A 26,219-nucleotide genomic window follows, 5' to 3' on the forward strand; every position below is an offset into this window, starting at 1 on the left:
TTCTACTAACTTTACTGAACATTGCATCAGGCATTTGTTTGCACTTTAGGACAAAATCCTCAGATACTGAAATGCCTATTTGCATCTTAAAGCTTGTAAGTCCTAATGGCATTTTTAACAAAATTTCTCCACTGCCGGTGATTATCTAGTGTTGAACCAGTACCTGAATTCTGAAGTTTCATTTACAGATGACTAACAGTTTTCTCAGAAAAACTTGCTCCACCTCCAAGTTGATATCACAAAGGCCCCAGAGCTTGACTGGTTGTACAGATACCTGTTTTGCTAGAAAAACTTGATCACATAGACATGCTTGATATCCTAACTCTAAATAATTTTTTTTTTTTTTTTTATTCCAGACAGTGCAGCTGAAGAAGCAGGGCTTCAGGTCGGGGATATTCTGATAGCAGTGAATGGAACTGATGTCACCAGCATGCCACATTCAGAAGCTGCCAATCTGGCAAGGAAAGGTAAATTTGAGGTCACAATAAATTACACGGAGAGGTCAGGATTGCTGTATGATGCTCCAAATACATCCAGACAAGTTGGTTGATGGTTGCAACAGAAATCTTAATTAACAGTTTAATGCATTATTATTTAATACAGTACTACTACTTAAGTCACTTTTTATCTAGACCTTGCCAGGAAAACAGAAGAAAAATGGACATACAAAATATTCCCCAAAGAGCACATGTGACAGTAATACTTTTGTCTCTCCTGCCTTAAAGAAAGTGACTGAGAAAGTCCTGAAAGTGACTGGAGAGACACCAATACCTTATTTAAGCCTTATGCTTCCTCAGGAAAGGACTTCACAGCTTGGTTCAGTGCACCAAGCAGTTATTTCTGTGTCATAAAGACCTGAAGTCTAGTCAGGAGAGCAGGGAGGTTATTTCATGAGGCATCTTTTTGCAGCACCACAGAAACAAGGAGTTAGTGATATTAATCATATATATTCTTCCTAGAATTGTGATGACTAAAATGAAGTCTAAATGACCAAAGATACCCATGTTTGCATGCTGAAAGTTAATCTACTGCCATTCTTTTATTGACGCCAGATATGGTTTTGACAAGGGCTCACAGGAAATTCAATAAATTAAAATGCTTTTACAAGACAGTGACAAATTTAACTTGACACATACCAAGTTCTTTAATTATAGAGGTGCCATTCACACTGTTATATTCAAGAGTATGTCGAATCTTTTAGTAGATAAATCTCTGATTAGTGGGTATTTTTAACTCCTCAGGGAATATCCCTGGCCTAAATCTTGGCACACAGACAGCATTCCCAAAGTCAAATGTCCTCAAAAGAGAAATCCAGCAAATATTTTGGAAATGAAAATGTGTCATAGTCACATTTCTTAATCCTCTTTAAAGCATTGCCACCTGCTCTGCAGTAGTATGTGATATAATCAGAATTTTAGGCCTTAAGGGTCAAAGCCATAGATGTATTGATAGCATCAGCAAATATTATGAAATTGTGACTCATTGTTGACAACAATAACACATTTTTAGACAATCTTGCAACCCAACATCTCCTTTGAGCACTTATTTTTTTCAAATTATAAGTAAACGCTTTAGCACAGATTAGACTCCAACAGCAAGTCCCCTCAGTGAGGGGCACAGACAGCACAAAAGGTTAGTAGACTCCAAGACATGGAAAAGAAAGAATTCTTAAGAGCGTATGTAAAATAACAGAGACTGAGAGTGCCCCTAAGAACATTCTCAGAAATTTTTATATAAACCCCAAGTTATGTATACCCATTTGAGCAATGAAATCCAACCACTTCCCTAAACTGATAAAATATGCAAGCACCTAAGATGCTGCTTGCAAAAGTAGGTCACAAAAATTGTTTTGAGGTGTCTTCAGATAGCTGGCTCCATTACTAGTCCTCAACACAAAATTAGTTTCATTCTTGAATTTCTGTTAAAAGGAGGCCAAATATTGCTTGATTTAATTCATCATTTCCTAGGTTGCTCCTTGCTGCTTCTAGAAGCTACACTGGGAAGTGAAGGGAATGGGACAGAATATTACTTTCCTGCTCCATACTCTATAGGGGTATTCGAAAATATTAACAGATTATAGTTTTGACATATGTTTTCACATTCTTCATGTAATATTTTAGGTCCTGATATCCTGACTATGGTGGTGGGATCAGATATCAGCCGTTACCCTAACACCCCCAGACCTACCTGCAGAGGATATTTGCACAAACGAACACAGTCAGCAATACTGAAGGGCTGGAGAAAGAGGTGGTTTGTTCTGAAACATAATGGCTACCTACACTATTACAAACACAAGAAGGTAAGGAGAGAGGCTGGTGAGGAAGTAAGCCATGTCCTGAACTACAAAGTGAAGCAGTATTGTACTCAAATTTACAGATAATTATCTTGACTTACAGTATTTACAAAATAGCACCAGCACTGAAGATGGTTTTGTATGTGGTATATAGAGGAGGCTTGTTGAGCAGTTCTGCCTTCCTATATCCTAGTCACAGATAGTAGACACCATTGGGTTTTTATGGATTCACATTTAATCTCTTAGTTCTGATTATCAAGAAGTCTGTGAATCTAATAGTCTCTAGGAGGCTTTGGATTAAATGGTTTTGGATGTGTAGGAGCTCTGTATTCTATCGTGTATTTTCTTAAACAGGCATGATCATGAGACTTCTCTATGTGTACAAATAAGCCATGGAACAGCACAGAGAGGTATTAGGAAGGCTCAGTTTCTTCAGATTAGCATTACTCAGCACTTCATTCTCTGTCATGTGAGCAGGGGCCTGTATAGTACTTAATACTTCTAAGTAATATATAAGACTTTAAATTCATCTAACAGTAGACATCCAAAAAAGGAGTAAAACAGGAGCTTCATAAAGAGAAATATTTTCTTGGCTTTACCCTGAGGCTCCATTTTTGATATAAAAAACTTACAACACTCTAGTTGTATGACTCTTAATGGCCCTAAATCAGTGGCTTCACAGTCGACTCAGCTACAAACATATGAGTATTCTACACAGTTATTCACCACTAAATAAGTGAATAAATAAAGGCATTGCACTTTAAAAAAGGAGAAGAAGACAAAAAAAGGGTGTTTTCCCTTGCAGCAGTTAGCTCCAAGGGTGGGGAACACAGGCACCAGGCAGCAGGCACAGCTCATGGCCCTGGCCACAGTGAAACCAGCGAACTCACCTGCCTTATAGTAGCATTTTACTGTAGTTTCTGAGGCAGTTCAGTGGGTGATGCATGTAATTACAAGTTACTAATCCCTTCCCCTGTGTAACTTCATGATGAAGTTATTCATTGAGAAAGTTATGCTATAAAATAAAACAAATTGATTTCAAAGACTGTTTAGGGCTTTTTGTGGTAAAACATTTTACAGCTTGTAAAAAAGATTCAAGGTCATCCACTTAGTATTCATTTTAACCTGATTTCAAGAAAACTTAGTGAAGCTGAAAAAATTTGCCTTGGTGAAGGATTTATCACTGGAAGAAGCCTATGCAGCTTCCAGGGCATCTCCTAGCTGAGTTAGGAAGGGCATCAGTGGAAATATAAGCTGGTTAGAAGCAGGTGGAAACATGTTTGTCTCCAGTACACAGTTTCAACACATACCAGTGAAATACACCCATGTCCACCCATAATCAAAAACTACACGAGAACCTGAGCATGGCATCAGGTACTTGAACTCTAAATAGTTTTTATCTTTCCTAACATGGTCACACACCACCTGGTCAGCTCAGCATGTGAAGGACGTAGACGTACATGTACACATGTACATATGTAGACATAACAGCACAATTTTGCAAAAAACATTAATATAATCTAAACAAAATGGTGTTAAGGAAGTTCAACCAACAGTAGATAACAGGGAAGTTAATACTTCACTACTGATCTGGAATCTACCTTTATATATTTTTTTCCACTATGTCATTTCTCTCTATTTCATACATCAGTCTCCCATTTTTGTATTTCATTTTTTGTTCATATGTATTATCCTATTTTTTCACTTTTACATGAGTTCTAGAGCTGTTCCAGTAAAATCCTCACTTGAATTTTTTCCTTTTTAGTTAAAACAAGAAATCAAATTATTTTTACCTGAAAGATGCTGATGCAATGGTTCTCAAGGACTGTACTTGGAGGATGGCATGGGTTAGTCTTTATAGTTAAAGATCTCTGACACCCCCAACAATGCATTCTGGTCCCTCCTCTGGGTGATCCAAAGCATAGTTTTTCATGGACAATACTGTTAAGACAAAGAAAAGAATTCACATGAGGCACTGCAGTTTCATGTCCAAACTGAAATTAATCAGGATTTCAACATTTAAGCTTCTTGATCAAAAACAGACACTTCTGTGGGAAAAAGACATATTCTGAAAAGTAATTAAAAATTGTAGAAAGAGCTTGGTCTTCTACAATTGTCTATCCACCTGACATTTTCAGCAGAAAATCTGTTTTTTTCTATGCATATGCCATGATACACACACTAGCCATCTAATCAGGGTTATGCTGCAGAACCACTGGCTATACAACAAAGCAGTCTGGCTTTCCATCATCTTTATTTCAACACTACCTATTCTGGTCTCAAGATAAAAAACAAACAAATCAATCTCACACTAAAAAGGATACAAAATATAAGAATATTTGTTTGGAGAGAAGATTTTATTTTATCCTAGTCAGGTCCTTCGTCAAACTCCTTAAATGTAAAAAAAAAAATCTAGTCATGTCTTTTAAACGCTCTCCGCTTTCCAATCAATTAAGTACCTCTGAATATAAAGAGTGTTAGATAAATTGGATTGAGGATTAGAAGGTGCCCCATAATCTTACATTAATAAATTTTCTTTTATTTCTTTTATCTAGCAAGTTTCTTTTTAAGATTATCTTTTCTTCCCCAGCTAGCTTTGTCTTATTTACTGCACTAAAAAATTAGCTATTTCAATCATACGAACATATGTTTTCCTAGCAGGCTCTTTAGCCACTGAAATCATGCATTTGTTTTTGCTTAAAAAGAGTAAATAAATTTAAAGCACCGCATAAACATGTTATAGTAATAATTACTGCTTGTTTTCATGCATTATCCAGGGCTAGTGCTATTCAACTGCTTTTTAAATTATTTCACACCATTTTTTTGCCAGTTACCTATCTCTCTGTCTCTGGACTCAAAGGATACACTGAAACATTGCAACTGTTTTAGAAACTGAAAGCACAAGGATCTTCTTCACCGCCTTATGTGCTTACAGAGTACTCCGAAGAGTCATTTAGTAAGACAGGAAGAAAGATACTTAAATACAAATACGCTTCTTCACTACCAAGAGATCCAATACCCAAGTGAAGATGGAGCTCAACTGGACCCGTTGGCACTTCTTTCTTTTGATATGATATGTATCAGGGCATACGAAGAACAATACATATAGATGCTGCTCATCCCACTTTCTTTTCTAAGGGAATTACAAACAATGTTCTTAATTCAACACAGCATTTATGTAACGTGTCAGCTGCATGATTAAGTTGGAAACATTATGTTCCAGGCCTTGACTCATTCAGAAGGAAAAGTTTTTCCGCTTAGTGGATATAAGATGTTCTTTGAAACAGTTCACTGAAGGCAAGAATAATTCAGGGAGACCAAAATAGTTCAGGATAATCTGCATGTCAGTATCCCACAAATTAACCAGTTATCAATTTCCAGGTCTTGATTCTGATGTTAAGAACAACAACTTACATAGGTGTAATTCCAGTGACTCCAGCAAGGTCATGCCTGATTTGCACCTATGTAAGAAGACAATCAGGCCTTTTCTTTATGCCTGAAGGGATGCATATAATGATTTGTCATGGAGAAAGGAAACAGTGTTTCGTCTTCTGCTTTAGTCCATATCAACAAACACAGAGAGCTACATTTCCTCATAATTGCTATCTACAGGAAGAAATTACCCATGTGAACTTTCCTTTCTCCACCTACATTAAAAAAGATTGATGTTTCTAGAGCTTTTTACATATTGACTCACCCATGTAATTGCTGCTGTTTCAGACTCATCTCTATCCAATCACATATTGGTGAAGTGACACCCATTGCAACAGATAGAGTCACTTAACATACAAGGTCATTTTGTTTTCCCTCAAACATATGCTGCAACTGACCTTGACTCTACAATCCATATAAGTAACTAAAACACATTTTCCACCTCAGTGAACATAGCTATATTTGCCACCTCACAGCAGAACTACTGGGCACATTGGGTTAGAACCTTGGTTTGTGTAAATTACTGAGATCATTGGAGATATAATGATTTATAATATTTTTGCTTACCTTAGCAACAGCGGAGTTCCATTATACAGACTACAGTTCTGATCCTTCATTGCCCAGACCACTGGATCTTCTCAAACATGCTTCTGTGCCAGTGATGTGCCCAGTTTTCCTTCTGAAAGAAATATGTTTGGACATTGTGAGAAGATAGATAGACAGTGATGTACACTTAAGTCCTAACATTAGGAGGCAAATATAAGCAATCAAGTTGAACTTAAACATTTTTTCAGGGAAAGCTGAAAGCACATCAGCATAGTCAAGCATTGGTCCTTTCTTTACAGATAGCAGTGTCTGCTCCTCTAAAACTAGCTTTTGTTGTTCAGTACAGTAAAGTGACTGCAAAGTCACCACAAAATGTTTATGGTGAATTCTTCAGTGTAGGACCAGTAAGATAACAAAAGCAATCTAACCACAGCAGTAGAACCTCAACATCTTAAGTAAGTTCACACAGATCTCTGAGCTGGCATCACCAAGTCACCTTTAGAACCTGGCTTAGAAACTTTACAGTATGCAGCAGCCTTCAGGATAAAAAAATACTGCTCTTGCAAACCCATTAAAAAGAAGGAATATAATTCTTGTGACCCAGGAACAAATAAGGGGTTTAAAAGCTGTGGAGCATGCATTCCTCTATCATGAGGACATACCTGCAAGAGCTAACAGTGTTCTAGGCTCATTACAAATATTAAATGCTAATTAAATGCTGGAATTTACAAACCCACTAGAAATGCCAGCCAAAGCCAGAATTTCCTAGTTTCAGTTAATTGTTGCTTTCTTGCTATGTAAGGCTGGTCAAAAACACATGTATTACAAGTGATTTTTATGAGTCATGGAAGAAAAAAAAAAAAAGGTAGAGTTGATAAAATTAAAGAATTAACAAAAGATCATGTTTGTAACAATGCCCTAGATCCTCTCTGGTTTGTGTCTTGCTGTGTTCATGGGAATTATTTCCTGTCCCTTTGTCATAAATAGACTATGGGAAAGAGGAAAGTGAGACAGATAACCAATCTAGTGCCTGAAAAGTAAAATATGAAGTGAATATCATTCGGATTATGGCCTAGGAGAAGCTATAAAAATGACTGGCTCCAAACAGGGAAGTGTTATCAATGTATCTCCCTTGCAGATCTCCTTTCCAGAAATCAGAGACTGATGTATTCTAGTCAAATCAGCTCTGTCTGTCAGGTCCTTATGTTACCTTTGTCATTTATTCCATTTCTCTCTCTAACTCTCTCAGCTAAGAATGATGTGGAACAACAGTAATTAGGCATAAATGTCTAAAGAGTATACGTGTGTTACCAGCATTTTGTATGGAATCAAAGTAGGAAAGTCAAAAGAAGAAACTGTAATAGAAAGGAAGTAGGAGCAGTTAAGTTGGAAGGAGTAGCTAAATTGGAAATCACTGTTCTGACAGTAGAAAAGAGCATGCTTTAGAGATTCAGACGTAGCAAGAGACTGAACTGTGAATAAAGAGCAAAGTCACCTTCACATGTAGCCCAAGCCTGAGAGAAATGGCCTTCATGATAGTTCATGGTTGTAATGCTCCGAAACATGATGTAAGAACGCCTCAACATATACTTGAGAAGTACTCTCACTGAACACAGTGGCAGCAATGAATGAGAGGACTGTACTCTCTATCTTTTTTGTGATTATATATAGTAATGTCAGTTTAAAAAAGAATTATGATTTGCATTTCTTAGGCTTAAAAGTTTAATGCCTCTAGGAAACTCAGGCATAGTGTGAGTGGCTAAGGCAAAGTTTCTCAAAGCTGAGACAAAGACAATGAGAACAAAGATGTACATTTCTTAACATCTAAAAGCAATCAGATCCCAGCCTGGTAAACAGCTATTACATCATCTAAATGACCAGATGTCAGGTCATATTCCTGTTTCCATTATGAAGCCAGTCCATTTCAATAGCTCAATAGAATCTTGTCTTCTCTGTCTATTGTACTTTAACACAGCCAGCACACTGACAATTAAGTATTGCTCACATAATTATACAGTGCTATTTACATTCAAAGGGGTCCATAACCTTCACTTTTTCTCAACGGCAGAATGCTTTCTTCACTGAATATTCTTTAATTAGTAGTGTCTCTATGAAGGAAATTGTTGTTCCTTAGTTGTCTCTATTAGAGTATGTTTGTGTTTGTAAATCATTCCATTCTCACCCTCTGCTTTATCGAGAACCCCTGGAAACTGTATTACAATTTACCATTTCTTTTTATTCCAAATAAGATTCAACAGCAACATTTACACAGCCTGTATAACCAGATGGATACCAGTCTTCCATTTACCCTTTATTCACATCAAGACACATCACTTTCTACCCAGGCCTCATAGAACAAGTGAAAGCACTCCCTAAATGCAGAGAGGAAATTTAAATGCAGACTTAGATGTTCCCATTTCTTTCTACAATTCTCTTCTCTGTAAATGGAAACAGGGCATTTTACAAAGTGTATTTACAAAAATTTTGTCATTCAGACACAACAGTACATGCTTCTGGTTTCTCACATGTACCCTTAGGACTGTTCCCAGTGAAATACAATAGAGAGGGAAAAAAATGCTTTTAAATTATTTTAATTTCTGTGGTATATACATAGTCTAATTATTAGACCAAGAAAGAAATCCCATGCCTGCCATGCATTGACCCTTCACATCATTTCAATCTATGACAAACATTCAGTCCTTTGTGCTCTTGAGCAAGCCTCTGTGTTCATCACTAAGCCTAAGCACTTTATACAAAAGGCTTAGCTATAAATAGATTTAGGTCTGAGCCATTGCTCATAAAGATACCACTTCTATTTGTTCTTCATTCTTGCTTGGAGTTTTATCATCATAGTCTGTGAGCTGCCACATTATTTAGAACCGGTATACAATCTGATTTGTTCTCTATGTTTTCCATTACACCTATGGCTCCAGGATATATTTTTCAATTTACATTTAAGGAGCTGCTGAATCCAAAGTTTCCAATACTTCCATTGTATTGTTTCTATTAATAAATAAGAAATAATGCTGGCTGATATGATACTCAAGTTAATTTTGGCCTACTAACAGATTGCATACCCTGACACAGAGAAAGTGTCATAATCAGTTATATAATTTGACCTGATTCAGGCTGTTCAAAATTTTGACCCAATCAATAGTTCTTTCTAAGAAGCTTGGTCCTGTAAAGTTCATTACCTTTTGTGCAATAAATTGCAGCAAATTACTCAACATCAACAAAAGAATCAACTGGAATGTGAAGATTAATCATATCACAAGACCACTTGATTGTACTTAGTCTGACAGCCAATACAGTTAGGTGCAGGATAATTAGGTTCTTCAAATCAGAGGAGCTTTTACATCTTTTTCCCCTGTTGTCTTGCTCTTCAGTATGTTTCTACTCTCTCTAGTTTAGATGTGAATTGTTTAAAGCAAAACAAAACAAAATAATAAATAAACTCAGCTCTCCTGAAGAAAAATGCCATACAAATAGGTGGTGAATGGAGTTAAATCCAGTTGGTGGCTGGTCACGAGTTGTGTCCCCCAGGGCTCGGTTTTGGGGCCACTCCTGTTTAACATCTTTATTGATGACCTAGATGAGGGGATCGAGTGCACCCTCAGTAAGTTTGCAGATGACACCAAGTTGGGTGGGAGTGTTGATCTGCTCGAGGGTAGGGAGGCTCTGCAGAGAGACCTGGACAGGCTGGAGCGATGGGCTAAGGCCAACTATAGGAGTTTCAATAAGGCCAAATGCCGGGTGCTGCACTTGGGCCACAACAACCCCCAGCAGCGCTACAGGCTTGGGGAGGAGTGGCTGGAGAGCTGCCAGTCAGAGAGGGACCTGGGGGTGTTGATTGACAGCCGGCTGAACATGAGCCAGCAGTGTGCCCAGGTGGCCAAGAAGGCCGGTGGAAAGGAAAGGAAAAAGATGTAGGGGGAAAAGATGTAAAAGCCTTACTCTCTCCTCTTCACCAGTGTGTCCAGCTCGAAGAAGAAATGCAAACAGGCTCTAGCTATAATTTCCTAAATACCCAAACAATGAGCCTACCACAAAGCACAGTAATTAAAAAGAAGACGTAGGGAGGGGAAGAATTTAGAGGTACTACTAAGTAAGCAGCACCAGTAGTTGTCAGCAAAAAGCTGGTCAGAGAAAACCAGAAAATAACAGATGGTGAAAATGCTGCAACCCTGAGCCAGGGAGAGTTGTGGCCATGTCAGCTGTGATGGAGAAAGTCAGGCAAATGATAAATAAGAAGCAAAAAGAAAAAAAGAGTTCATTTTCCTGTCTATTTTAAGAACACAAGGGCACATCCAGCAAGACATTTTTGAAAGACAGTCAAAAATTCAGTCATGCTGCTGCTGACCTGAAACCAGTCTGAACCAGTGACCTAGGGGCAACTGCTTTAATATTTTCCACTGCTAGTCTTTGTGCTTTCTAGCACTGCTCAGTTTTCACATTGTGTTTTACATTTTTTTCTATTATTTCATCTAGGATTTGATCTTCTTTTCTGTAAAGATACTTTTACTCCATCTTCCTAGTACTTGCAGTCTCTCGTGTAGATTCATTTTAGTCTCTTTTCATAGTGATTCCTGTTGTTGATTTTGATTCATTTCACTGCAAATAGCATGAAATGTTCATATATCTTTTCAGCTTCTCCTTTCTAATAGACAAAGAAGCTTAACAAGAATAGCAAATATAACTCTGCTCAAAATCTTTGAACACAGTGATTCATTCAGGAAATGCTGTCGATTCATTTATTTTCTGGAAGTATTTACACCAAATTAAATAGGGCTCATTTGTGAACCCTCCTAGGATACCTACATTACCATAATGACCATTTCATACAATAAAGCAAGGAGATGTCTACTTTCTATTCTTATTTCTCCTTTATTTCTCTCTCATAGTTATGCATTGTTTAATATTTTCATTTTTTTTTCAGAAACATTTCCCCTAAAACTCAGGCCATCTTAAGATAACTAGCAGCAAGGGAAGGGTTACTTCAGGTGTTTCTATTATTCTTAGAACAGCATTTACCAAAGTAGCATAAGCTTTCTCCCTTCTACCCAAACGACTCCATCCATGTTAGATACTGCAGACTGCCAGGAATCCATGAAATAGCTGACATCAACCTTGAGAGAACAAAAAATCCTTCTTACTTAAGTGCAGAATGGGACAGTAGTAGCTAAAATCTGAGATAGTTCTTTTAAAATCTGTATTACACGTATCATCAACTCAAGCAGCATCACATAGTTATATTAGGTTCCACAGCGGCAGTATCATCAGTAGGTTACTCACCAGTCACAGGCAAAAGATGTTACTTTTATAATTATTTTTTTCAGCAATATACTTTTGGCACTTTTTGTAACAGAGGGATATTAATCAAAGGAATTCTCTTAGGACATATTCATGAAAGCCATATGAGTGAAAAGAAATGCCCCTTATTGGCTTATCAGAATTAGGGGAGCATGACTGCCTACTAGTCAATGAAGGACATTTGGTCTCACTTTGAATGCCTTATATCCATCTTATTCCTTTCCTAAGTGTATTCATTTGAAATGGAGTATTCATAAATCATTCTTGATGCCATAGAGCTCTATCTGCATTCATTCTAGACAGCACAGAAAGTGTTTAGAAAAGGAGTTTATAGGGATGTGCAATCATAGTGGTCATACAGCCACTTCAGTATCTGCCTTGGACAGGATCCTGCTGAGTAACACTTCATCAACCTAGCACTTATTGTTCTTATTACACTAGGAATGAGATTTGGAGCCTGAATACATATTTTGGTTATGCTGTCTTTGCAATGTAGTTTTGTATCTGAAGACATTATAAGTAAAGCAGGTCACACAGCACTGACGACTTTCAGGATTGCCTTCATCCTCTGTACTGACTTTAGTTTGGCATTTTAAAAAAAAAGGAAAAAAGAAGAAAGCAAAAGAACCTAGGAAATGCATTCATGAAGGTTTATTTATACTAGTTTTCAGTATTAAGGGTTATTTTGTTCCTACAGAAGATTCATGTATAACAAAGGTATAATTACGTGTGCTGATGAGCATACAAACAAGTATTTAACTATCTAATAGTCACAGGTGCATATTTTGTTTGTGGAAAATATATTTATTTATTTTTAGGATAATAAAAAAATTACACAGGGCACTTACAATTCAGCTCCTACTCACAACATTTAATTAACTCCCAGTAATCAACTGTTTTTATTCTAAGAGACTCCACGATTTTACCAGTGGCACTAATGCTCTTCCTGTGTCCCATCATTAACTCATGTTTTCTGTTTTATTGCTGCCAAATCTGATGCAACTGTTAGAGCTCCAGTCATAGGTCTTCAAGCTCTCTAGCAATCTTCAAGCAAGAGAGCTAACTATTGTTTAAAACACAGCTAGAGTTCACTGTCCAGATGTGTGCACCTTTGTTTTGAGTTAAGACATACCTGAGGGAAGCTGGACTGGGAAAGTGGGGGGAGGAACAGCTTCAGCTACCTTCTTACATTAAGGAGCTTAATGGCTTCTTATAACTAACCACAACGACATTTACAATGCCCTTCAGTCTGAAAGAGCTTTTACTCAATCAGGAACAATATGGTACAAAAGGTTTTGAAATGCTTTCCACTGAAAGTTGTCTGAAATGAAGGGGAAGAGTTATGAACATAATGATATTTAGGTCAACTCTGCAAAGGAACTGAAATCCAGCCTTTTAAGTTATGCTCACTGTTTTCTGAATGTAAGCCTTTGTTCCCTCTATCAGCACATACAAGGTGAAGTTTTCAGCATAAACCCAGACTGCAAGCAGCATTGTTTAGTAGGGTCTCATGCTCCTAGATTCTTCAGCACACTTTGAAAATCCCACTCTCACTCAGTTACGCTCTCAAAAGTTGGAATATTTACATGTGTTTCCACATGCAGATATGACTCCTGATGAACCAAAACCAATTAAAAGATTAAAAATAGAGATACAAATTTAGAGGGTGTTTGACTAGTTTATCTTTTGTGACTGCACTGTATTTTCTGAGGCTACTGATCATTTTAAACCATATGATGGTTCAAAAGCATAAGAGCTTATCACCAGCTTCTATATCTTTGAATATTCCCTGAGTTTATCCCCATCTCACAGGGACTGGTTTCATGTTAATTCTGAAGTTTGGCACTCCTTCTCTCTAATTGCAGGATGAAGGGAAGTGCAGACCCCTGGAAGTAACAAAGCTGGAAGGAGCGGAAATTGGTGTTGACACCAGTCTGGGTAAACCATTTGTTTTTAAATGTGTACCTCAAACTGGAAGCAGGATTTTCTACTTCTGTGCAACTTCCAACCAAGAAATGAAGAGGTAAGTGATCTTTCGTTTTACAAGGTCAGTTGTGTTATTCCAGTTTAGAGAGAGGGAGTCTGAATTTTTGGAGGATGTTCATAATACCTGCCTTGATCAGTAGGAAAAAAAAATAGTCAGCTACTTATGGGAAGATGGTGTCCTTATTTTCATTTACAGAAGTTTCAAAAATTATTTTTCAGCTTCATATTTTTTAATGAGAATATTTTTTTCATAAAGTCTTTAATATTCATGCTTTGCTCAAGATCCCCCTGAATTCTTGATTTATCTCCAGAAAAAAATATTCACCCATATTCTCATGCCCTGTCCCACATTGTTATATCAAATGGAAGTGTAAATCTTCCTGTAGATGGAAAGTTGCTTACTGGTCATTTCACACAAATGATCTCTCTTCTGCCCAGCAAGGACAGTGCTAGTAATATAACTATAATCCCATCTTCCATTTCCGTTACTGTCATTCTGTCATATTATCATTTTAGTATTTTAAAATGCAAGTATGCCACAAAAGCATACTGGTTGTGATGAGAGGCAATGAGTTTGGGTTTGACTCAGAGTTAAACTTAAAAAACATTATTCTTGCATTTCCCAAGGACTATAGCTGACAAAACAGACTAAAATCACCCAAACCACAAGTAACAACTTCTTAGATTTTAATTTCAATATGTACTAAAATCTAATCTTATTTCCCTTTTTGTTTTATTGTGAATTATCAGAATAGAAAGCTGTGAAGTGGGGTGACATTTGGTATTCATCCACCCATCTTTGTATGACATCTTACTACTTAGCATAGCACCAACCATTGTAATATCAGATCATTTTCCACTTCCAAATTCTATATCATACATAGTGCAAAAATCATTGCCAACTAATAACTTGCTTTATTCTGTAGTCTCCAATTTCAGGAACTCTTTATGTTTCCCACAAATTCCTTACCTACATTATAACAAAGACACAAGAAGAGTAATCATTTAACCTGACATGTTGAACCATATTCAAAATATACAGATTCCCTTGTTTGCAATATTACAACTTGTTACAGTGTGTTACAAAGCAAGCTTTGAGACATTTTTCTGAGAGTTAGCAATGTTTATTTAGATTTAATCCACTATTTTCCTATTTTGAAGCCTTGAATGGTCCTGAAAATTGCATATCCTTTTAGATGCTGTCTTTGTCAGCAAGAGTTAAAAGAGGCAGTGAAGCACATTTATTCTACTTACCACACTAAGCTATTCTCATTTTTTTGTCATATCATAGATGGCTGGAGGCTATGGATAAAGCAGTGCATCCTGTCCATCAGGTAATGCTTTATTTATATGAGAAGCATATGTATACCAGATTGTGCAGAAGACTGAGAGACAGAACTTGTATTTGTATATGGTCAGATGCAGACAGCAATGTGGAAGCTGCATACTTTTTTGTATTGGGCTGCTGGGTCGTGAGTCAGCTTCAATTTTAAAGCCATATACAGACACGATTGTGACTCAGTAAATATGCTTTGCTGCCATATGGTGAAACGAATCAAAATGTTCCCTTTTCAGGTATCAGCTGCTTTAAGCTGGTTCAGAAACGTAACCTAAAATGAAGGTATCAGTAAGGGAGGAAGGGGAGAGATGACTCACAACCACATGTTCTGCCCTAGGTAATACTATTTGGAGTAAAGGGAGAGAAGGGCTACATATTCTTAAGTATGCCCTGCAATTCTGCCTTGGTTGCAAGCTACCTGCTTTTTGTGACAAAATGTTAGAAAGAGGGGGGGTTGGGGGGGGGACGGGACGACACACTGTTCAGTTCTTCTTTTCCATATTTTCAGAGATGAAGAAAGATAAGTTAGGTGATGAACTTTGGCTTATCTCCCTATCTCTTTATACAGCTACAGTCTCTGTTGGCCCCTGTAGCTGGGAGAAACATAGCCATAACTGATCTTAAGCTGCTACAGAGAGACCTTGCTCAGCCCAACATAATTTAGTATGAATAGTCCCTGGTTGACCCCTGAACTGGGAACTGTAAAGCTCATTTTAGTACTTCCAGGGTTGTAACCATATAGGTCAAATCCACTTTAGCCTGGCTCCATGATTCTTATTCTTTCCTCCTATAGGCAGACCGCATTTATATGCCGGTGATCTGTAAAATCTTTTTTTAAAAATGCTTAGCTACTGAACGAGCTTGGTTTTTAGCAGAAAGAATGTGAGGCTCAAATGCAGCGTAAGTATCAAAGTCTACCTTTTTTGCAGATGAAATAAAATCATCAATTAAAAAATAAGAATATTGCAAGGTACAGATTATAACCTGGATTAATGCAGGGTTTTTTTAAAAAAAAAAAAAGAAAAAAGAAAATTAATTTCCTCCTTCTCTCAACTCAGGGCACATGAGTTACTCCTTCAGCAGTGTGCTTTAGTAATGGGTTTCCAAACAGTGAGAGGAGGTGTTAATTGTTAGTTTAATTCCTTTTCCACTGAAACAAAATTAATCAAACATAGATTTCTTTTGTCTTCAGCTTTCAGATAAGATTGTAAGTGCAAAGCCAGATTTGTTTCTATGTATATTCTACCTGGCAGTGTTTCTTAAAAGAATGCAAAGCAATCCACATACTTGGAAATAGTAAAAATAAATCAAACCACTTAAAGTGTGTACTGTAGCTGAAATAAACAACAAATAGCCTGAGCCAAAAAGGAGGATGAAGGCACAAAAGAAAACACATCAAATGAGTCATTCTTTAGTGTAACATGCAAAAAGAACTTGGCTAAAATGTTCCATTATTATATTTCAACATTATATAGACAGAAGGATCTCTCAGGCATTCAGCCATTAACAACACAGTAAGTTGGCTTCTTTCTGTGTTACTGCATCTTATTTTTGACTGCTTTATCTTTTTTAGTTTTGTCTTTGAGCAAACAATATCCTTTTCTGAAAGAAATGTTTGATTTACTATGTCATTTTCATTGCCTAACAGTATATCTGTTCCTGCCTTCTAACTGGACTTCCCATTCAGTTGAATAGAATAGGTTTATATTTTCCTTCTTTTTTGTTTGCAATACTGTTTGTTACTTTTTGCAATAGCTAGTGTGTTACGGTAGGGTTCACAACACAATGATTTAACAGACCAATATATTGATACTATGTCATCTTAATGAATCTACAAATACAACTATTTTATGAATACAGTTACTATTACTGAAGACCTCTTCTGCACTTTGCTGCAATAAGTCTCAGCAGGTTTCCCATTCATAACAAAGAATACAGCTAGCTATATTGTGCCAGGTCTTTTTTCCATCATTGCCTTATCAAGGATACTAAAGAAATATAAATAAATGCAAAAGAAAACCCCCATGGAAACAAACAGTTTGCTATTGATATTGCCTACATTCTCCCCATGGATTTCAAATGACAAGGCACTGGTTGATGTAGAATTGGAAACATGTATTGCAGAAAAGCAAAACACACTAGGAGAGGCTGAGCTCCTAACACCTCTCAGATTTAAAGAAGAAGAAATGCTTTAATCTCACATTAGACAACTTGGTCTTATTAAACAACAGTTTATTTTTTCCTGATTCTCTTATCATACAAATAACCTATACAAGGGCAATGTTTCATGGGTTGAGCTTTTTCTTCACCTGTAAATGACAATAGGCTAATTTTAGTAATGAAAAAGACTCTGCTTTTCAGAAAGGGATGGGAAGGCATCTGTAAACATTTTGTGTGCAGTAGTGCTTCCATCCGAGTGCTGTATTCTGGCCTCAGACACCACCACATGTTCTCTGAAACCCAGAGGGTAGATGATGAACCTTGTCTTGCCAGAATACACACAGTAAAGGCTGCTGAAGTCAGACAATCAGCAAGACAATTTTTTTTAAAAAAGCTTCTTCATACAGCTTTGACATAATACTGTTTATACCAGCAAAACTTGTACTGAAAAACAAAATAGAATGCAGAAAAGACAAGTTAGTATTGTAAGAAGAAAGTAGAAATTTGTCACTATTAGCCATGAAATATAGGTTTTTCTAATTGCATTTTCAGTGTTGACTTTTCAAATTCACAATGAAAGGTAATGTCCTACAAGGGACTAGAGCTTGTGTCTTTTCATACTAGTAGGTCCTCCTTAATTTCTTATGAGAACTTTTCCTTACATGCTTACTTTACAGAACCATGTGTGGGTAGATGTCACACTGCATAACACTACACTTCCACCCTTGGCTATCAAAAACCCAGAGTGCCTGGGGCTTCTCCACCAGCTGGACAGAAGCAAGGACGTCTGGATTCAGCACTACTGCATTCTGAAGGATGGCTGTTTGTACTTTTATGCCACTCTCCGGTCTACACCTGCCCAAGGTAGGGATGGCTGCTGGATTTTAACTGATTATTAAAGCAGAAATGTTTCACTGCAGTTCCCAAATAGAACTTTTACCATTAATGAGTTTCTTATCAGCAAACTCACCCTGTTCTGTGAAGGTGAATGAAGAGCAGAATCAGTCTCTTTTCATAAAATAGCCACTTCATTCCCCTCTTTTCCTTTTCCTCCCATGGTCTGAATTTTTCTTTCTGGAACGGAGGTAGTCAGGATCTGTACACACTACCTCAGGAGCAAGTATCAGCTACAACATCCACCCTTCCAAAGGACTTTACAGTGGCTTAAGTCAGTGACTCGTATGGGAGTCTGCTGAAAGCTGTTGACTCCTGCGTGTTAGCTAGCATCCTTGGAGGGAGGGACATCATAAACTCAGACTGATTTCTCTGTCACTAGCAGGTTTTCACATGACCTTGGCAAAACTAGTCCACCCAACAGGCAGAAAGTCCCTACTCCAGCAGAGACTGATGCTCCAGGGTGTGGCCACGGTCATTTGCAGCTAAAGCTGCCATCTAGCCGCTCTCCCCATACCAGAAGAGAGTGTATGGCCACTCTCTGAAAGCAGCAAACGTGAGGTTACTGGGGTCAACTGCAAGCAGAGGAGCTGAGTTTCAGGCAGTGAGGAGAGCCTTCGAGCACAACTCTATGAAAGTCGGTATTTTAAAAAAAAAAAACAAGTGCCCCAGGGAGAGAGAATGAGTCAGGACCTGCAAATGCTCTCTCCCTGTGCTAAGGAAGCTGGCAGTCAGAAGAATCAGAAAGAAAATGCTGTCGTACTTTTGCTTACTAGCCAGCTTTCAGGTTAAAAGAAAAAACTGTTTTCTTAAGGTTTGTGCTATTTGCCACATGGTCAGGCAAGAGGCATTCCACTTTATAGTCTACACCATCTACATAGCACTTTTCATCTGTCAAAGGTCATACACGTGATTTTCTCTCTGCATGAAACTCAAGTTAAGGTTTGCCAGAGCTAAGCAATGAATTAGTGGAAAGGCAAAAAATAAGTCTTATGTGTTGATGACACTCATGCCTATGCTCCTACTGCTAAATATGTCACTCTGGTATTTAAATATCCTACTATGTGTACATAGTAATGTTTTCGCTTTTGTTATTGCAACTACTGTTTTTTCCAATTTCACTACAGATTCTCACTCCCCCATATCATTCTCAATGGTATAGCATTAATTTGCTGCTCTTGTCACTAAATGTGAAACCCCCCCCAAAAAAATACAGACCCTGAAGGCAATAATGGGAACAATCAACTGCAGTTAATACTCCACAGGTATTTTCGGCTATTCACCATGTATGTATAAAGTGAAGTGAGGTCTAGGAAAAAAAAAAATATAAACAACTAAAATCAAAATGTCTTGAAGAACAAATTCTGTCTAATACCTTTCCTTCACAGCCGGCTAATGTGGCCTGCAATGATGTTCCATTTACTAATGGCAGCAAGGGAACCAATGATGGCTCTATGAATTTTTTAATGTTGAAATTCATATCCCTTTAGTTTTTAAAGGAAAGAAAAAGAATATCAAAAAGAAAGAAAATTTTTTTGTCACATCATAATTAATGAAAAGCTAAATATATACTGCTGATATTTATAATATATATTATATATATAAATATATATACTGCTGATCATTTGCTGGAGAGGAAGCATGTTTTACACTCTTTTCAAATCAATTTTCAGAAAAAACCCACTGAACTTTCACATTTTTAAATATTCTACATGAAAATTCTGTACAGCCTGTTGAAACACCCAACAGAAGGCACCTGAAAATCCAACTTGCAAGAATTGTTTGTATGCTTGTAATTGGCAATAATTTCATAAATGGTATCTGCAATATAAATGATGCGTGCTATTTTATTCTGTGCAGGTGGTCTTTACCTACAGGGGTATGTTGTGAGCGAGCAGCCTCTGGGCTCCAAGAGATCTGTAATTGAACTCAAACCTCCATCTGAAGAATTTAAAACTTTCTACTTAAGTGCAGAGAATGTAAATGAAAACAAAAGGTAAATCAAACAGGGTTTTTTTAATTTTATTTGCCACACTTTAGGAGAGCAGGAACACTGTAGCTTTGGGAAGATTTAGGGACAACTTTTCATTCTGTTTGCACTTGTTCCCCCAGATTTCCTCTTAATTGTAACTTTAGTTAAACTGCAGTACAAAATGTTGGCACACGTGAGTCATCAGTTCTGCTATTGTCAGTGCTGGAACTACAGCAAGGCTGGCTTGCAGAGATTCATAAAGAAACCTGGATAAATGCGTTTCATAATGATGTGTGGGTGACTACACTGAACAGGAATGCTATGGTACCTCTCATTAGAGACAGTGGAAAGTATATCCTCCTCATTCCCAAGAATGACTTACTTCCAACAATGACCATTAGAATTAAAAAAGAAAATTGGCCTATGAAATCAAGTTTGGGGTGAATTCCCTCATCATAATCAGCCAAATTCCACTGCTGTGAGTGGGAGTTCTTCTTGTCTAAAGCCTACTAATTACATGATTCGGGGTTTAATTTAATGAACAAAGGACAAAGCTTTTCTGTATGTTGGAAATGGGTGTTAAGATTTGTTGTTATAGTCAACTCCTCTATCTCCTGCCTTGCTCCAATCCATTTACTATAAGCATAGATAGTAACACAGCTATACAAACACTGTTTATAAAAGGCATGTTTCAAATAACATAAAAATGCATGCATAACACTTGATCAGGGACAGTTGTTGGTCTTTCATTTATTCTAGGTGGATTACAGCTTTGAAAGCTTCAATTAATAAGTGGTTACCCCTACACCAGGCAATCCAAGATTTCATGAACAGACCACTGGAGGAGACAAGGATGTGAGAAGAAAGCTCATTTTTTCCCCTCAATTTCTGTTTCCCTTTAAAAATTCCATGCTATGTCTTATGATTCATCTCAAAAGATGCTCTAGCAGCAGGTAATATTTAGCATTGCTATAGATTCACAACTTTTGTAAATGTTAGTAAATAAACATAATGTTGCCTTCTTTGTGGCACTCTATTTTGTGTTTCTGCTTCAACTCAGACCATATATAAAGCCTGCTTTACAGCAGTGAACTGACATCAACATTTATCTGACACAGACAAAACAGAAAGCACTGTATTTCAATATACATTTTGTACTCCCCAATGTTTTATATCTGCACCCCTTTTTTTGCAAATGCACCCTTTGCAAAGACTTCTGCTTTACCATCAAGAAGTTTCATATATGAGTTTGCCTTTAAGTTTCTAGGCGGTGTGGGGCTTAAGGCTGTGACAGGCTGGGCTGACTGAAAGGTTAGCAGCTACATAACTATTACAGCATGCCTGGGGCAATGGAATAAACTTGTATGATTTGGATTAATACTTTTGTTCTTGTACATTCTATCTTAACATAAATTTTAATTTTACAGTGGTTCTGGTTTAGCCACCTCCCATCACAGTACAGCACATTTGTGGAGAGAAATCAATTCAGGAATCAAAGATACTGTTTACTCCAAAGTTAGCAGTAATAGACAGCACCATAAATCTTCATCAGGGATATCAGGGTTAGACATCTGTGGTTATTACAGCTGGTCATATACATAGGGTTTGACATTATTTCCTAACATTAAAATAATTCCTCCAGTGAATAAATCTGGGTATTCAGTTTCCAGGCTTCCCAAAATACTAATTCAAGTGAAATAACAAAAGTTAGTTCCATTTATTTATTGAAGACATGTGCTAACTAAGTATCTCATCCTAAGAAATTTACAATTTAATGCTGCAGCAAAGTACAGAAAGGAAAAAAAAATATGCACCCAATACTGACAAAAAAAATTGCCAGTTTGTGAGATTTTATTACAAAGCCTGTGATACTTGGTCTTCTTATCATGGTCCTTAGACCTTGAGATCATTTGACCGCACCAGAACCTCAGCTACATGCTTGCTCTTATTAGACTGAAAATATCGATTGTAATGCCATAAAAAGCTAAAAAGCAAGTGGTGCTACCCCAACCACCACAAATGTAATTTTTTAGGAGACCTATTCATTAGCCTCAGATGTTTGAAGCAATTGTACTTCAAAGAAAGCTGTTAATCAGTTCAAATGGTTTGCTACAGTGATTTGAGTGATTTAATTCAAAAATAAGAATGGTTAGTTGAACAGTGTAAACAATTTTCAGAAAACAGGCACCCAACCCCAAATATGTTAACACTCTTGTTTTGTATAAATCTGTGCTCTGAGGTAAAATGTATAACCGTATTTGAAAACAAGCAGTCATCTCAGTCATGTTCTACATTTACTGCTAGTATTTTGAAATTTTCATGTTCAGGAATGAAATTCATATTTCTGCTACAACTCTCAGAACAAGTAACGAAGTAGGTATAAATGACTTCTTTTTCTTACTCTTTTCCACATTGGAGAAAATAGCACATATGAGTGAAATACAAGTGCTGTTGACCTGAAACTAACAACATTTCCTAAGGAACAGTTATCCAATTCAGAATGACAGTCCAGAGCTAGGAAGAAGAAGAATAAACAATTTAGAATGGCAGTTCAGAGCTAGGAAGCAGAAAAACAAGCAATAGGTAAAAAAGATGCAAGCAGAAAGAAACACAACAAATGTTCTTCCCATTAAAACAAACAAACAAACAAACAAAACCAACCAACACCAAAATCCAAACCCCGAATATTTAACTGAGTCACCCCATGGGATCCAGTTGTTTCTTCAATTGTTACTGGCTTACTCAGCACATTTTCCTTTTGACAAGTGCCACTTACAGCCATCCTCAGAAAGAATCACATGATTACCAAATATCTTGTTTACATAAACCTTTGAAGACACATATGATAATGACATATGTGGCACAAAGAACTGACAGCAAAGAAAGATTCAATAACCTCAATAGCAGGGTTCAAAAAGAATTGAGCTGTTCAATGGGAGTAAAGGTTACAGTATATGGTCTTTTCTCTTATTGTCTCACTAAATTTTCATGATTATAATGTCCTTAATAAATTAGAGTTTATTTTCCCCCATAATTACAATAACTTCCAAAGTATATTAGTGTTACAGTAGCAATTTGTGCTTTATTCAGTGTTACAAACAACAAACATGAAAACTTAAAAATGTATGTAATTCCTCCCATTTGATGCAAGTCAAAAATGAATCAAAAATGCCACAAGTGTAGACCTGTACTAAATAGAATAAAATCTTGTTTCTGTTGTAAAACTGTGTATTTACACAGTAGACTTCTTGGGTCTCTTTGCTTAACTGGGTATTGTATCAGCAGAGTTTATTGAAATCTTTTTGTTTAATGGACTTGATTTGTCTTTCTCTTCTATGATTTTATACTGCCAAACTCAAATAAAATACTAAGGTGTAGTAAATGATATCATTTCTCAAATGACCATAAACTTCGAAAAATTACAAAAAATGTAAATTCTTTAAAAAAAAGCTATCAGACTTTGGAATTATCTAGTTTCTAACCCAAGAAAATTGAGGAGGAGCCAAGCTTGCTACATTTCTCTGAAACAAGTCTGGTTCCTTTCTGTACATCTGAGAAGAGATCAGAGTAGCTTATGGGCTGTTCTTATTTTCCTGTGAAGTAGCTATGATCTCCATAGAGGAAGGCTGCCATCCAGTCATTTTTGTAACACGCTTCATCTCTTCCCATTATTATCAGGACCAAAAGCACTTTGAAAAATATACTGAGGTTTTGCCTCTGTATCAATAGCATGAAAATTGTCAGCAGAGGAATCCTCACTACAATAGCTGCTTTTACTGTTATTTTTTAATGGGTATTCACACCATTTCTTGGACAATACTTCTAGTATGAGACAAAGTGCACTGAGCTTGGCATAAATATAACTACAGGACAAATGTTACTCATAGTCATAAAGTCAGCTATGCCTTATAAAAAAAAGTTGAAGTGAGATTGTTAACTCTAATCCTTTCTGCAACACAGCCAAATGGTATTTGCTGTAGTGAAACACTAATGTGTCTCTTGTCTCTAGTGAATGGTCATTTTTTCAGTCATGCAATAATGTCTCCTGAAGGTAGGAGAGAGACCAACGAAAGGATACCCAGATTGCTCACTTACCTTTCACTATCCTGAGCAGCTAATCCAAATACCTTTTATACTAGAGGAAATGTTATTACACCAAGTGCAGAGAGAAGTGATGAAGAAGTTTTGGGTAAGGCTTTTGTGGAAGAAAGTAGAGAAACCTGGATCTATTGGGCTGGGAAAGGGTAATGCACTGGATAAGGTGATTTGATGGAGAAATTGCAGTTGTTCAAAAGCAAAAAAACATCCCTTTCACTTATCGCAGGGCAAACTTGGTACCTATAATGTGCTAAAGTTACTAGATGGTAGATGTAGTTAAATGTGGAAGCCATTTGTAATTCTTTTAACAAGCTTTTGTTGCAATTCCTTCAAAACAAAACATGGAAAGCAAAACTGGGGCAAGCTACTTCACTGATGTCTCATGTCAGCAAGGGATCAGCACAGCTGTGCAATCTCTGTATGCCAGTATGTCACCATGGCTCATTTGTTTGTATAGAAGACTTTATATTTGTTATACCCACATTCAAGGTTTTCCTTTCACTGCCAGGAAAAATATAACTGTATTGAAACCAGAACACTTCCATTAGCAGAGTATGATATTCCACTGAGAAGAAATTGTGTCGTGTACTTGAAGCATGATTTGTTCAGATGTTTGCTGCACCCCAATGGAACCCATTTTCTGCCCTGTTCAGCAGAAAATCTGTACAAAGTTCTGTAGAGGGAAAGCCACAGAAGGTCACAAAGGCATTTTCCACAAAGGGCTAAGTTATTTAGCAGGAATCACTTTGAGGCCACAAAAACATTTTTGTGAAGTGCATAATTCCCTTTTGTAGCATGTTTCTGAAGGATAAAGGTGTTGAGGTTAGTTTTTCACTTTCTTTCTCCCAGACCCTGGAATCTCATTTAACAGAAGTTGAAAGTCATTTTCATGGAAAATACTGAATTTTCCTGAGTTAATCCACCTTTCAAATACAGCAATGATGAGATACACATTAGCCAAAGCCAAAACATTGCAGCACTCTAGGACAGAAATCTGACTTTGCTGACACATGAACACATGCCTATTCCCTCCCTTGGCATTGTGCTCATTCACAAGATGACATGCTAATTTTATCTGAGCAGAGGGGAAAGATTTCAGCAGTATGTAGAATTTCACATCTCTTATTCAAGATGATCTTCTCAAGGGCAATTTATGCCAGCCAAGACAGATACTTCGTAACAAAAAAAACCTCATGCTGACAGAGCCAGGAAATACTTTTATTTTTCTGTGAAAAAAATGTTACTTTCGCCTAAAGGTTTCATCATTTAGGACAAGGTCTCCTGTTTATGAAAATACACAGGAAAAAAGTCCTAAAGTAATTTCTTAGTACTCTAGGACAGCTAGAGGTTTTGAAAATCATATTTGGTGGGTTTTTTATTTGTATATTATTATATTATATTATATTATATTATATTATATTATATTATATTATATTATATTATATTACATTACATTACATTACATTACATTACATTACATTATATTATATTATATTATATTATATTATATTATATTATATTATATTATATTATATTATATTACATTATGTTACGTTACGTTATGTTATGTTATGTTATGTTATGTTATGTTATATTATGTTATGTTTATATTATGTTTATATTACATTATGTTTATATTATGTTTATATTACATTATGTTTATATTATGTTTATATTATGGTTATGTTATGGTATGTTATGTTATGTTATGTTATGTTATGTTATGTTATGTTATGTTATGTTATATTATATTATATTATATTATATTATATTATATTATATTATTTATTCTAGGGAGTCAGTTATAACAATGTATAATATCATATATATTTTTAGAATTTACAATTTAGTATTTTCTTAACTTTACATTTCTGAGAACAGCTGTTATCTCGCACCAGCTGAAATGTCTTGTTTTCATTACAACAAAATCCAGCCACTGTAATTTAGAAAAAATGTTTGAAAACCTGATAGAGAAGAAGATATTGTTCAATCAAAAATAAATTGTAAGCCTTTTTACACTTAAAGAATAATGAAATATTTCAAGTATAAATTAAGTTCTACATTTCTAAATGAAAATGTTTGGAAACAAACATTTGGAAGAAGGATATTCTGCAAGAAATTTTGAACATACTTGACCTTGTTCTATCTAGTAATAAAAAACAAAATTTGATATGTGATTACTAAGAAAT

The 26,219-nt window shown here is 36.4% G+C and overlaps 1 protein-coding gene across 4 annotated transcripts in view; it reads left to right on the plus strand.

Moving 5' to 3' along the window:
* LOC141917957 (uncharacterized) overlaps positions 1-23,314 on the plus strand; it is a 47,251-nt gene extending 23,937 nt beyond the window's left edge. For all 4 annotated transcript variants that reach the window (XM_074811755.1, XM_074811758.1, XM_074811757.1 and 1 more), the window contains 7 exons: positions 357-467; positions 2,121-2,299; positions 13,447-13,604; positions 14,859-14,901; positions 17,744-17,930; positions 19,821-19,956; positions 20,692-23,314. In XM_074811755.1, the coding sequence (XP_074667856.1) occupies positions 357-467; positions 2,121-2,299; positions 13,447-13,604; positions 14,859-14,901; positions 17,744-17,930; positions 19,821-19,956; positions 20,692-20,791 (914 nt within the window). In that variant the 3' untranslated portion in view covers positions 20,792-23,314. The remainder of the gene's footprint in view (positions 1-356; positions 468-2,120; positions 2,300-13,446; positions 13,605-14,858; positions 14,902-17,743; positions 17,931-19,820; positions 19,957-20,691) is intronic.
* The last annotated feature ends 2,905 nt before the right edge of the window (positions 23,315-26,219 follow it).

This window comes from Strix aluco, chromosome Z (genome assembly GCF_031877795.1).
Source record: "Strix aluco isolate bStrAlu1 chromosome Z, bStrAlu1.hap1, whole genome shotgun sequence".
Taxonomy (NCBI): Eukaryota; Metazoa; Chordata; class Aves; order Strigiformes; family Strigidae; genus Strix; species Strix aluco.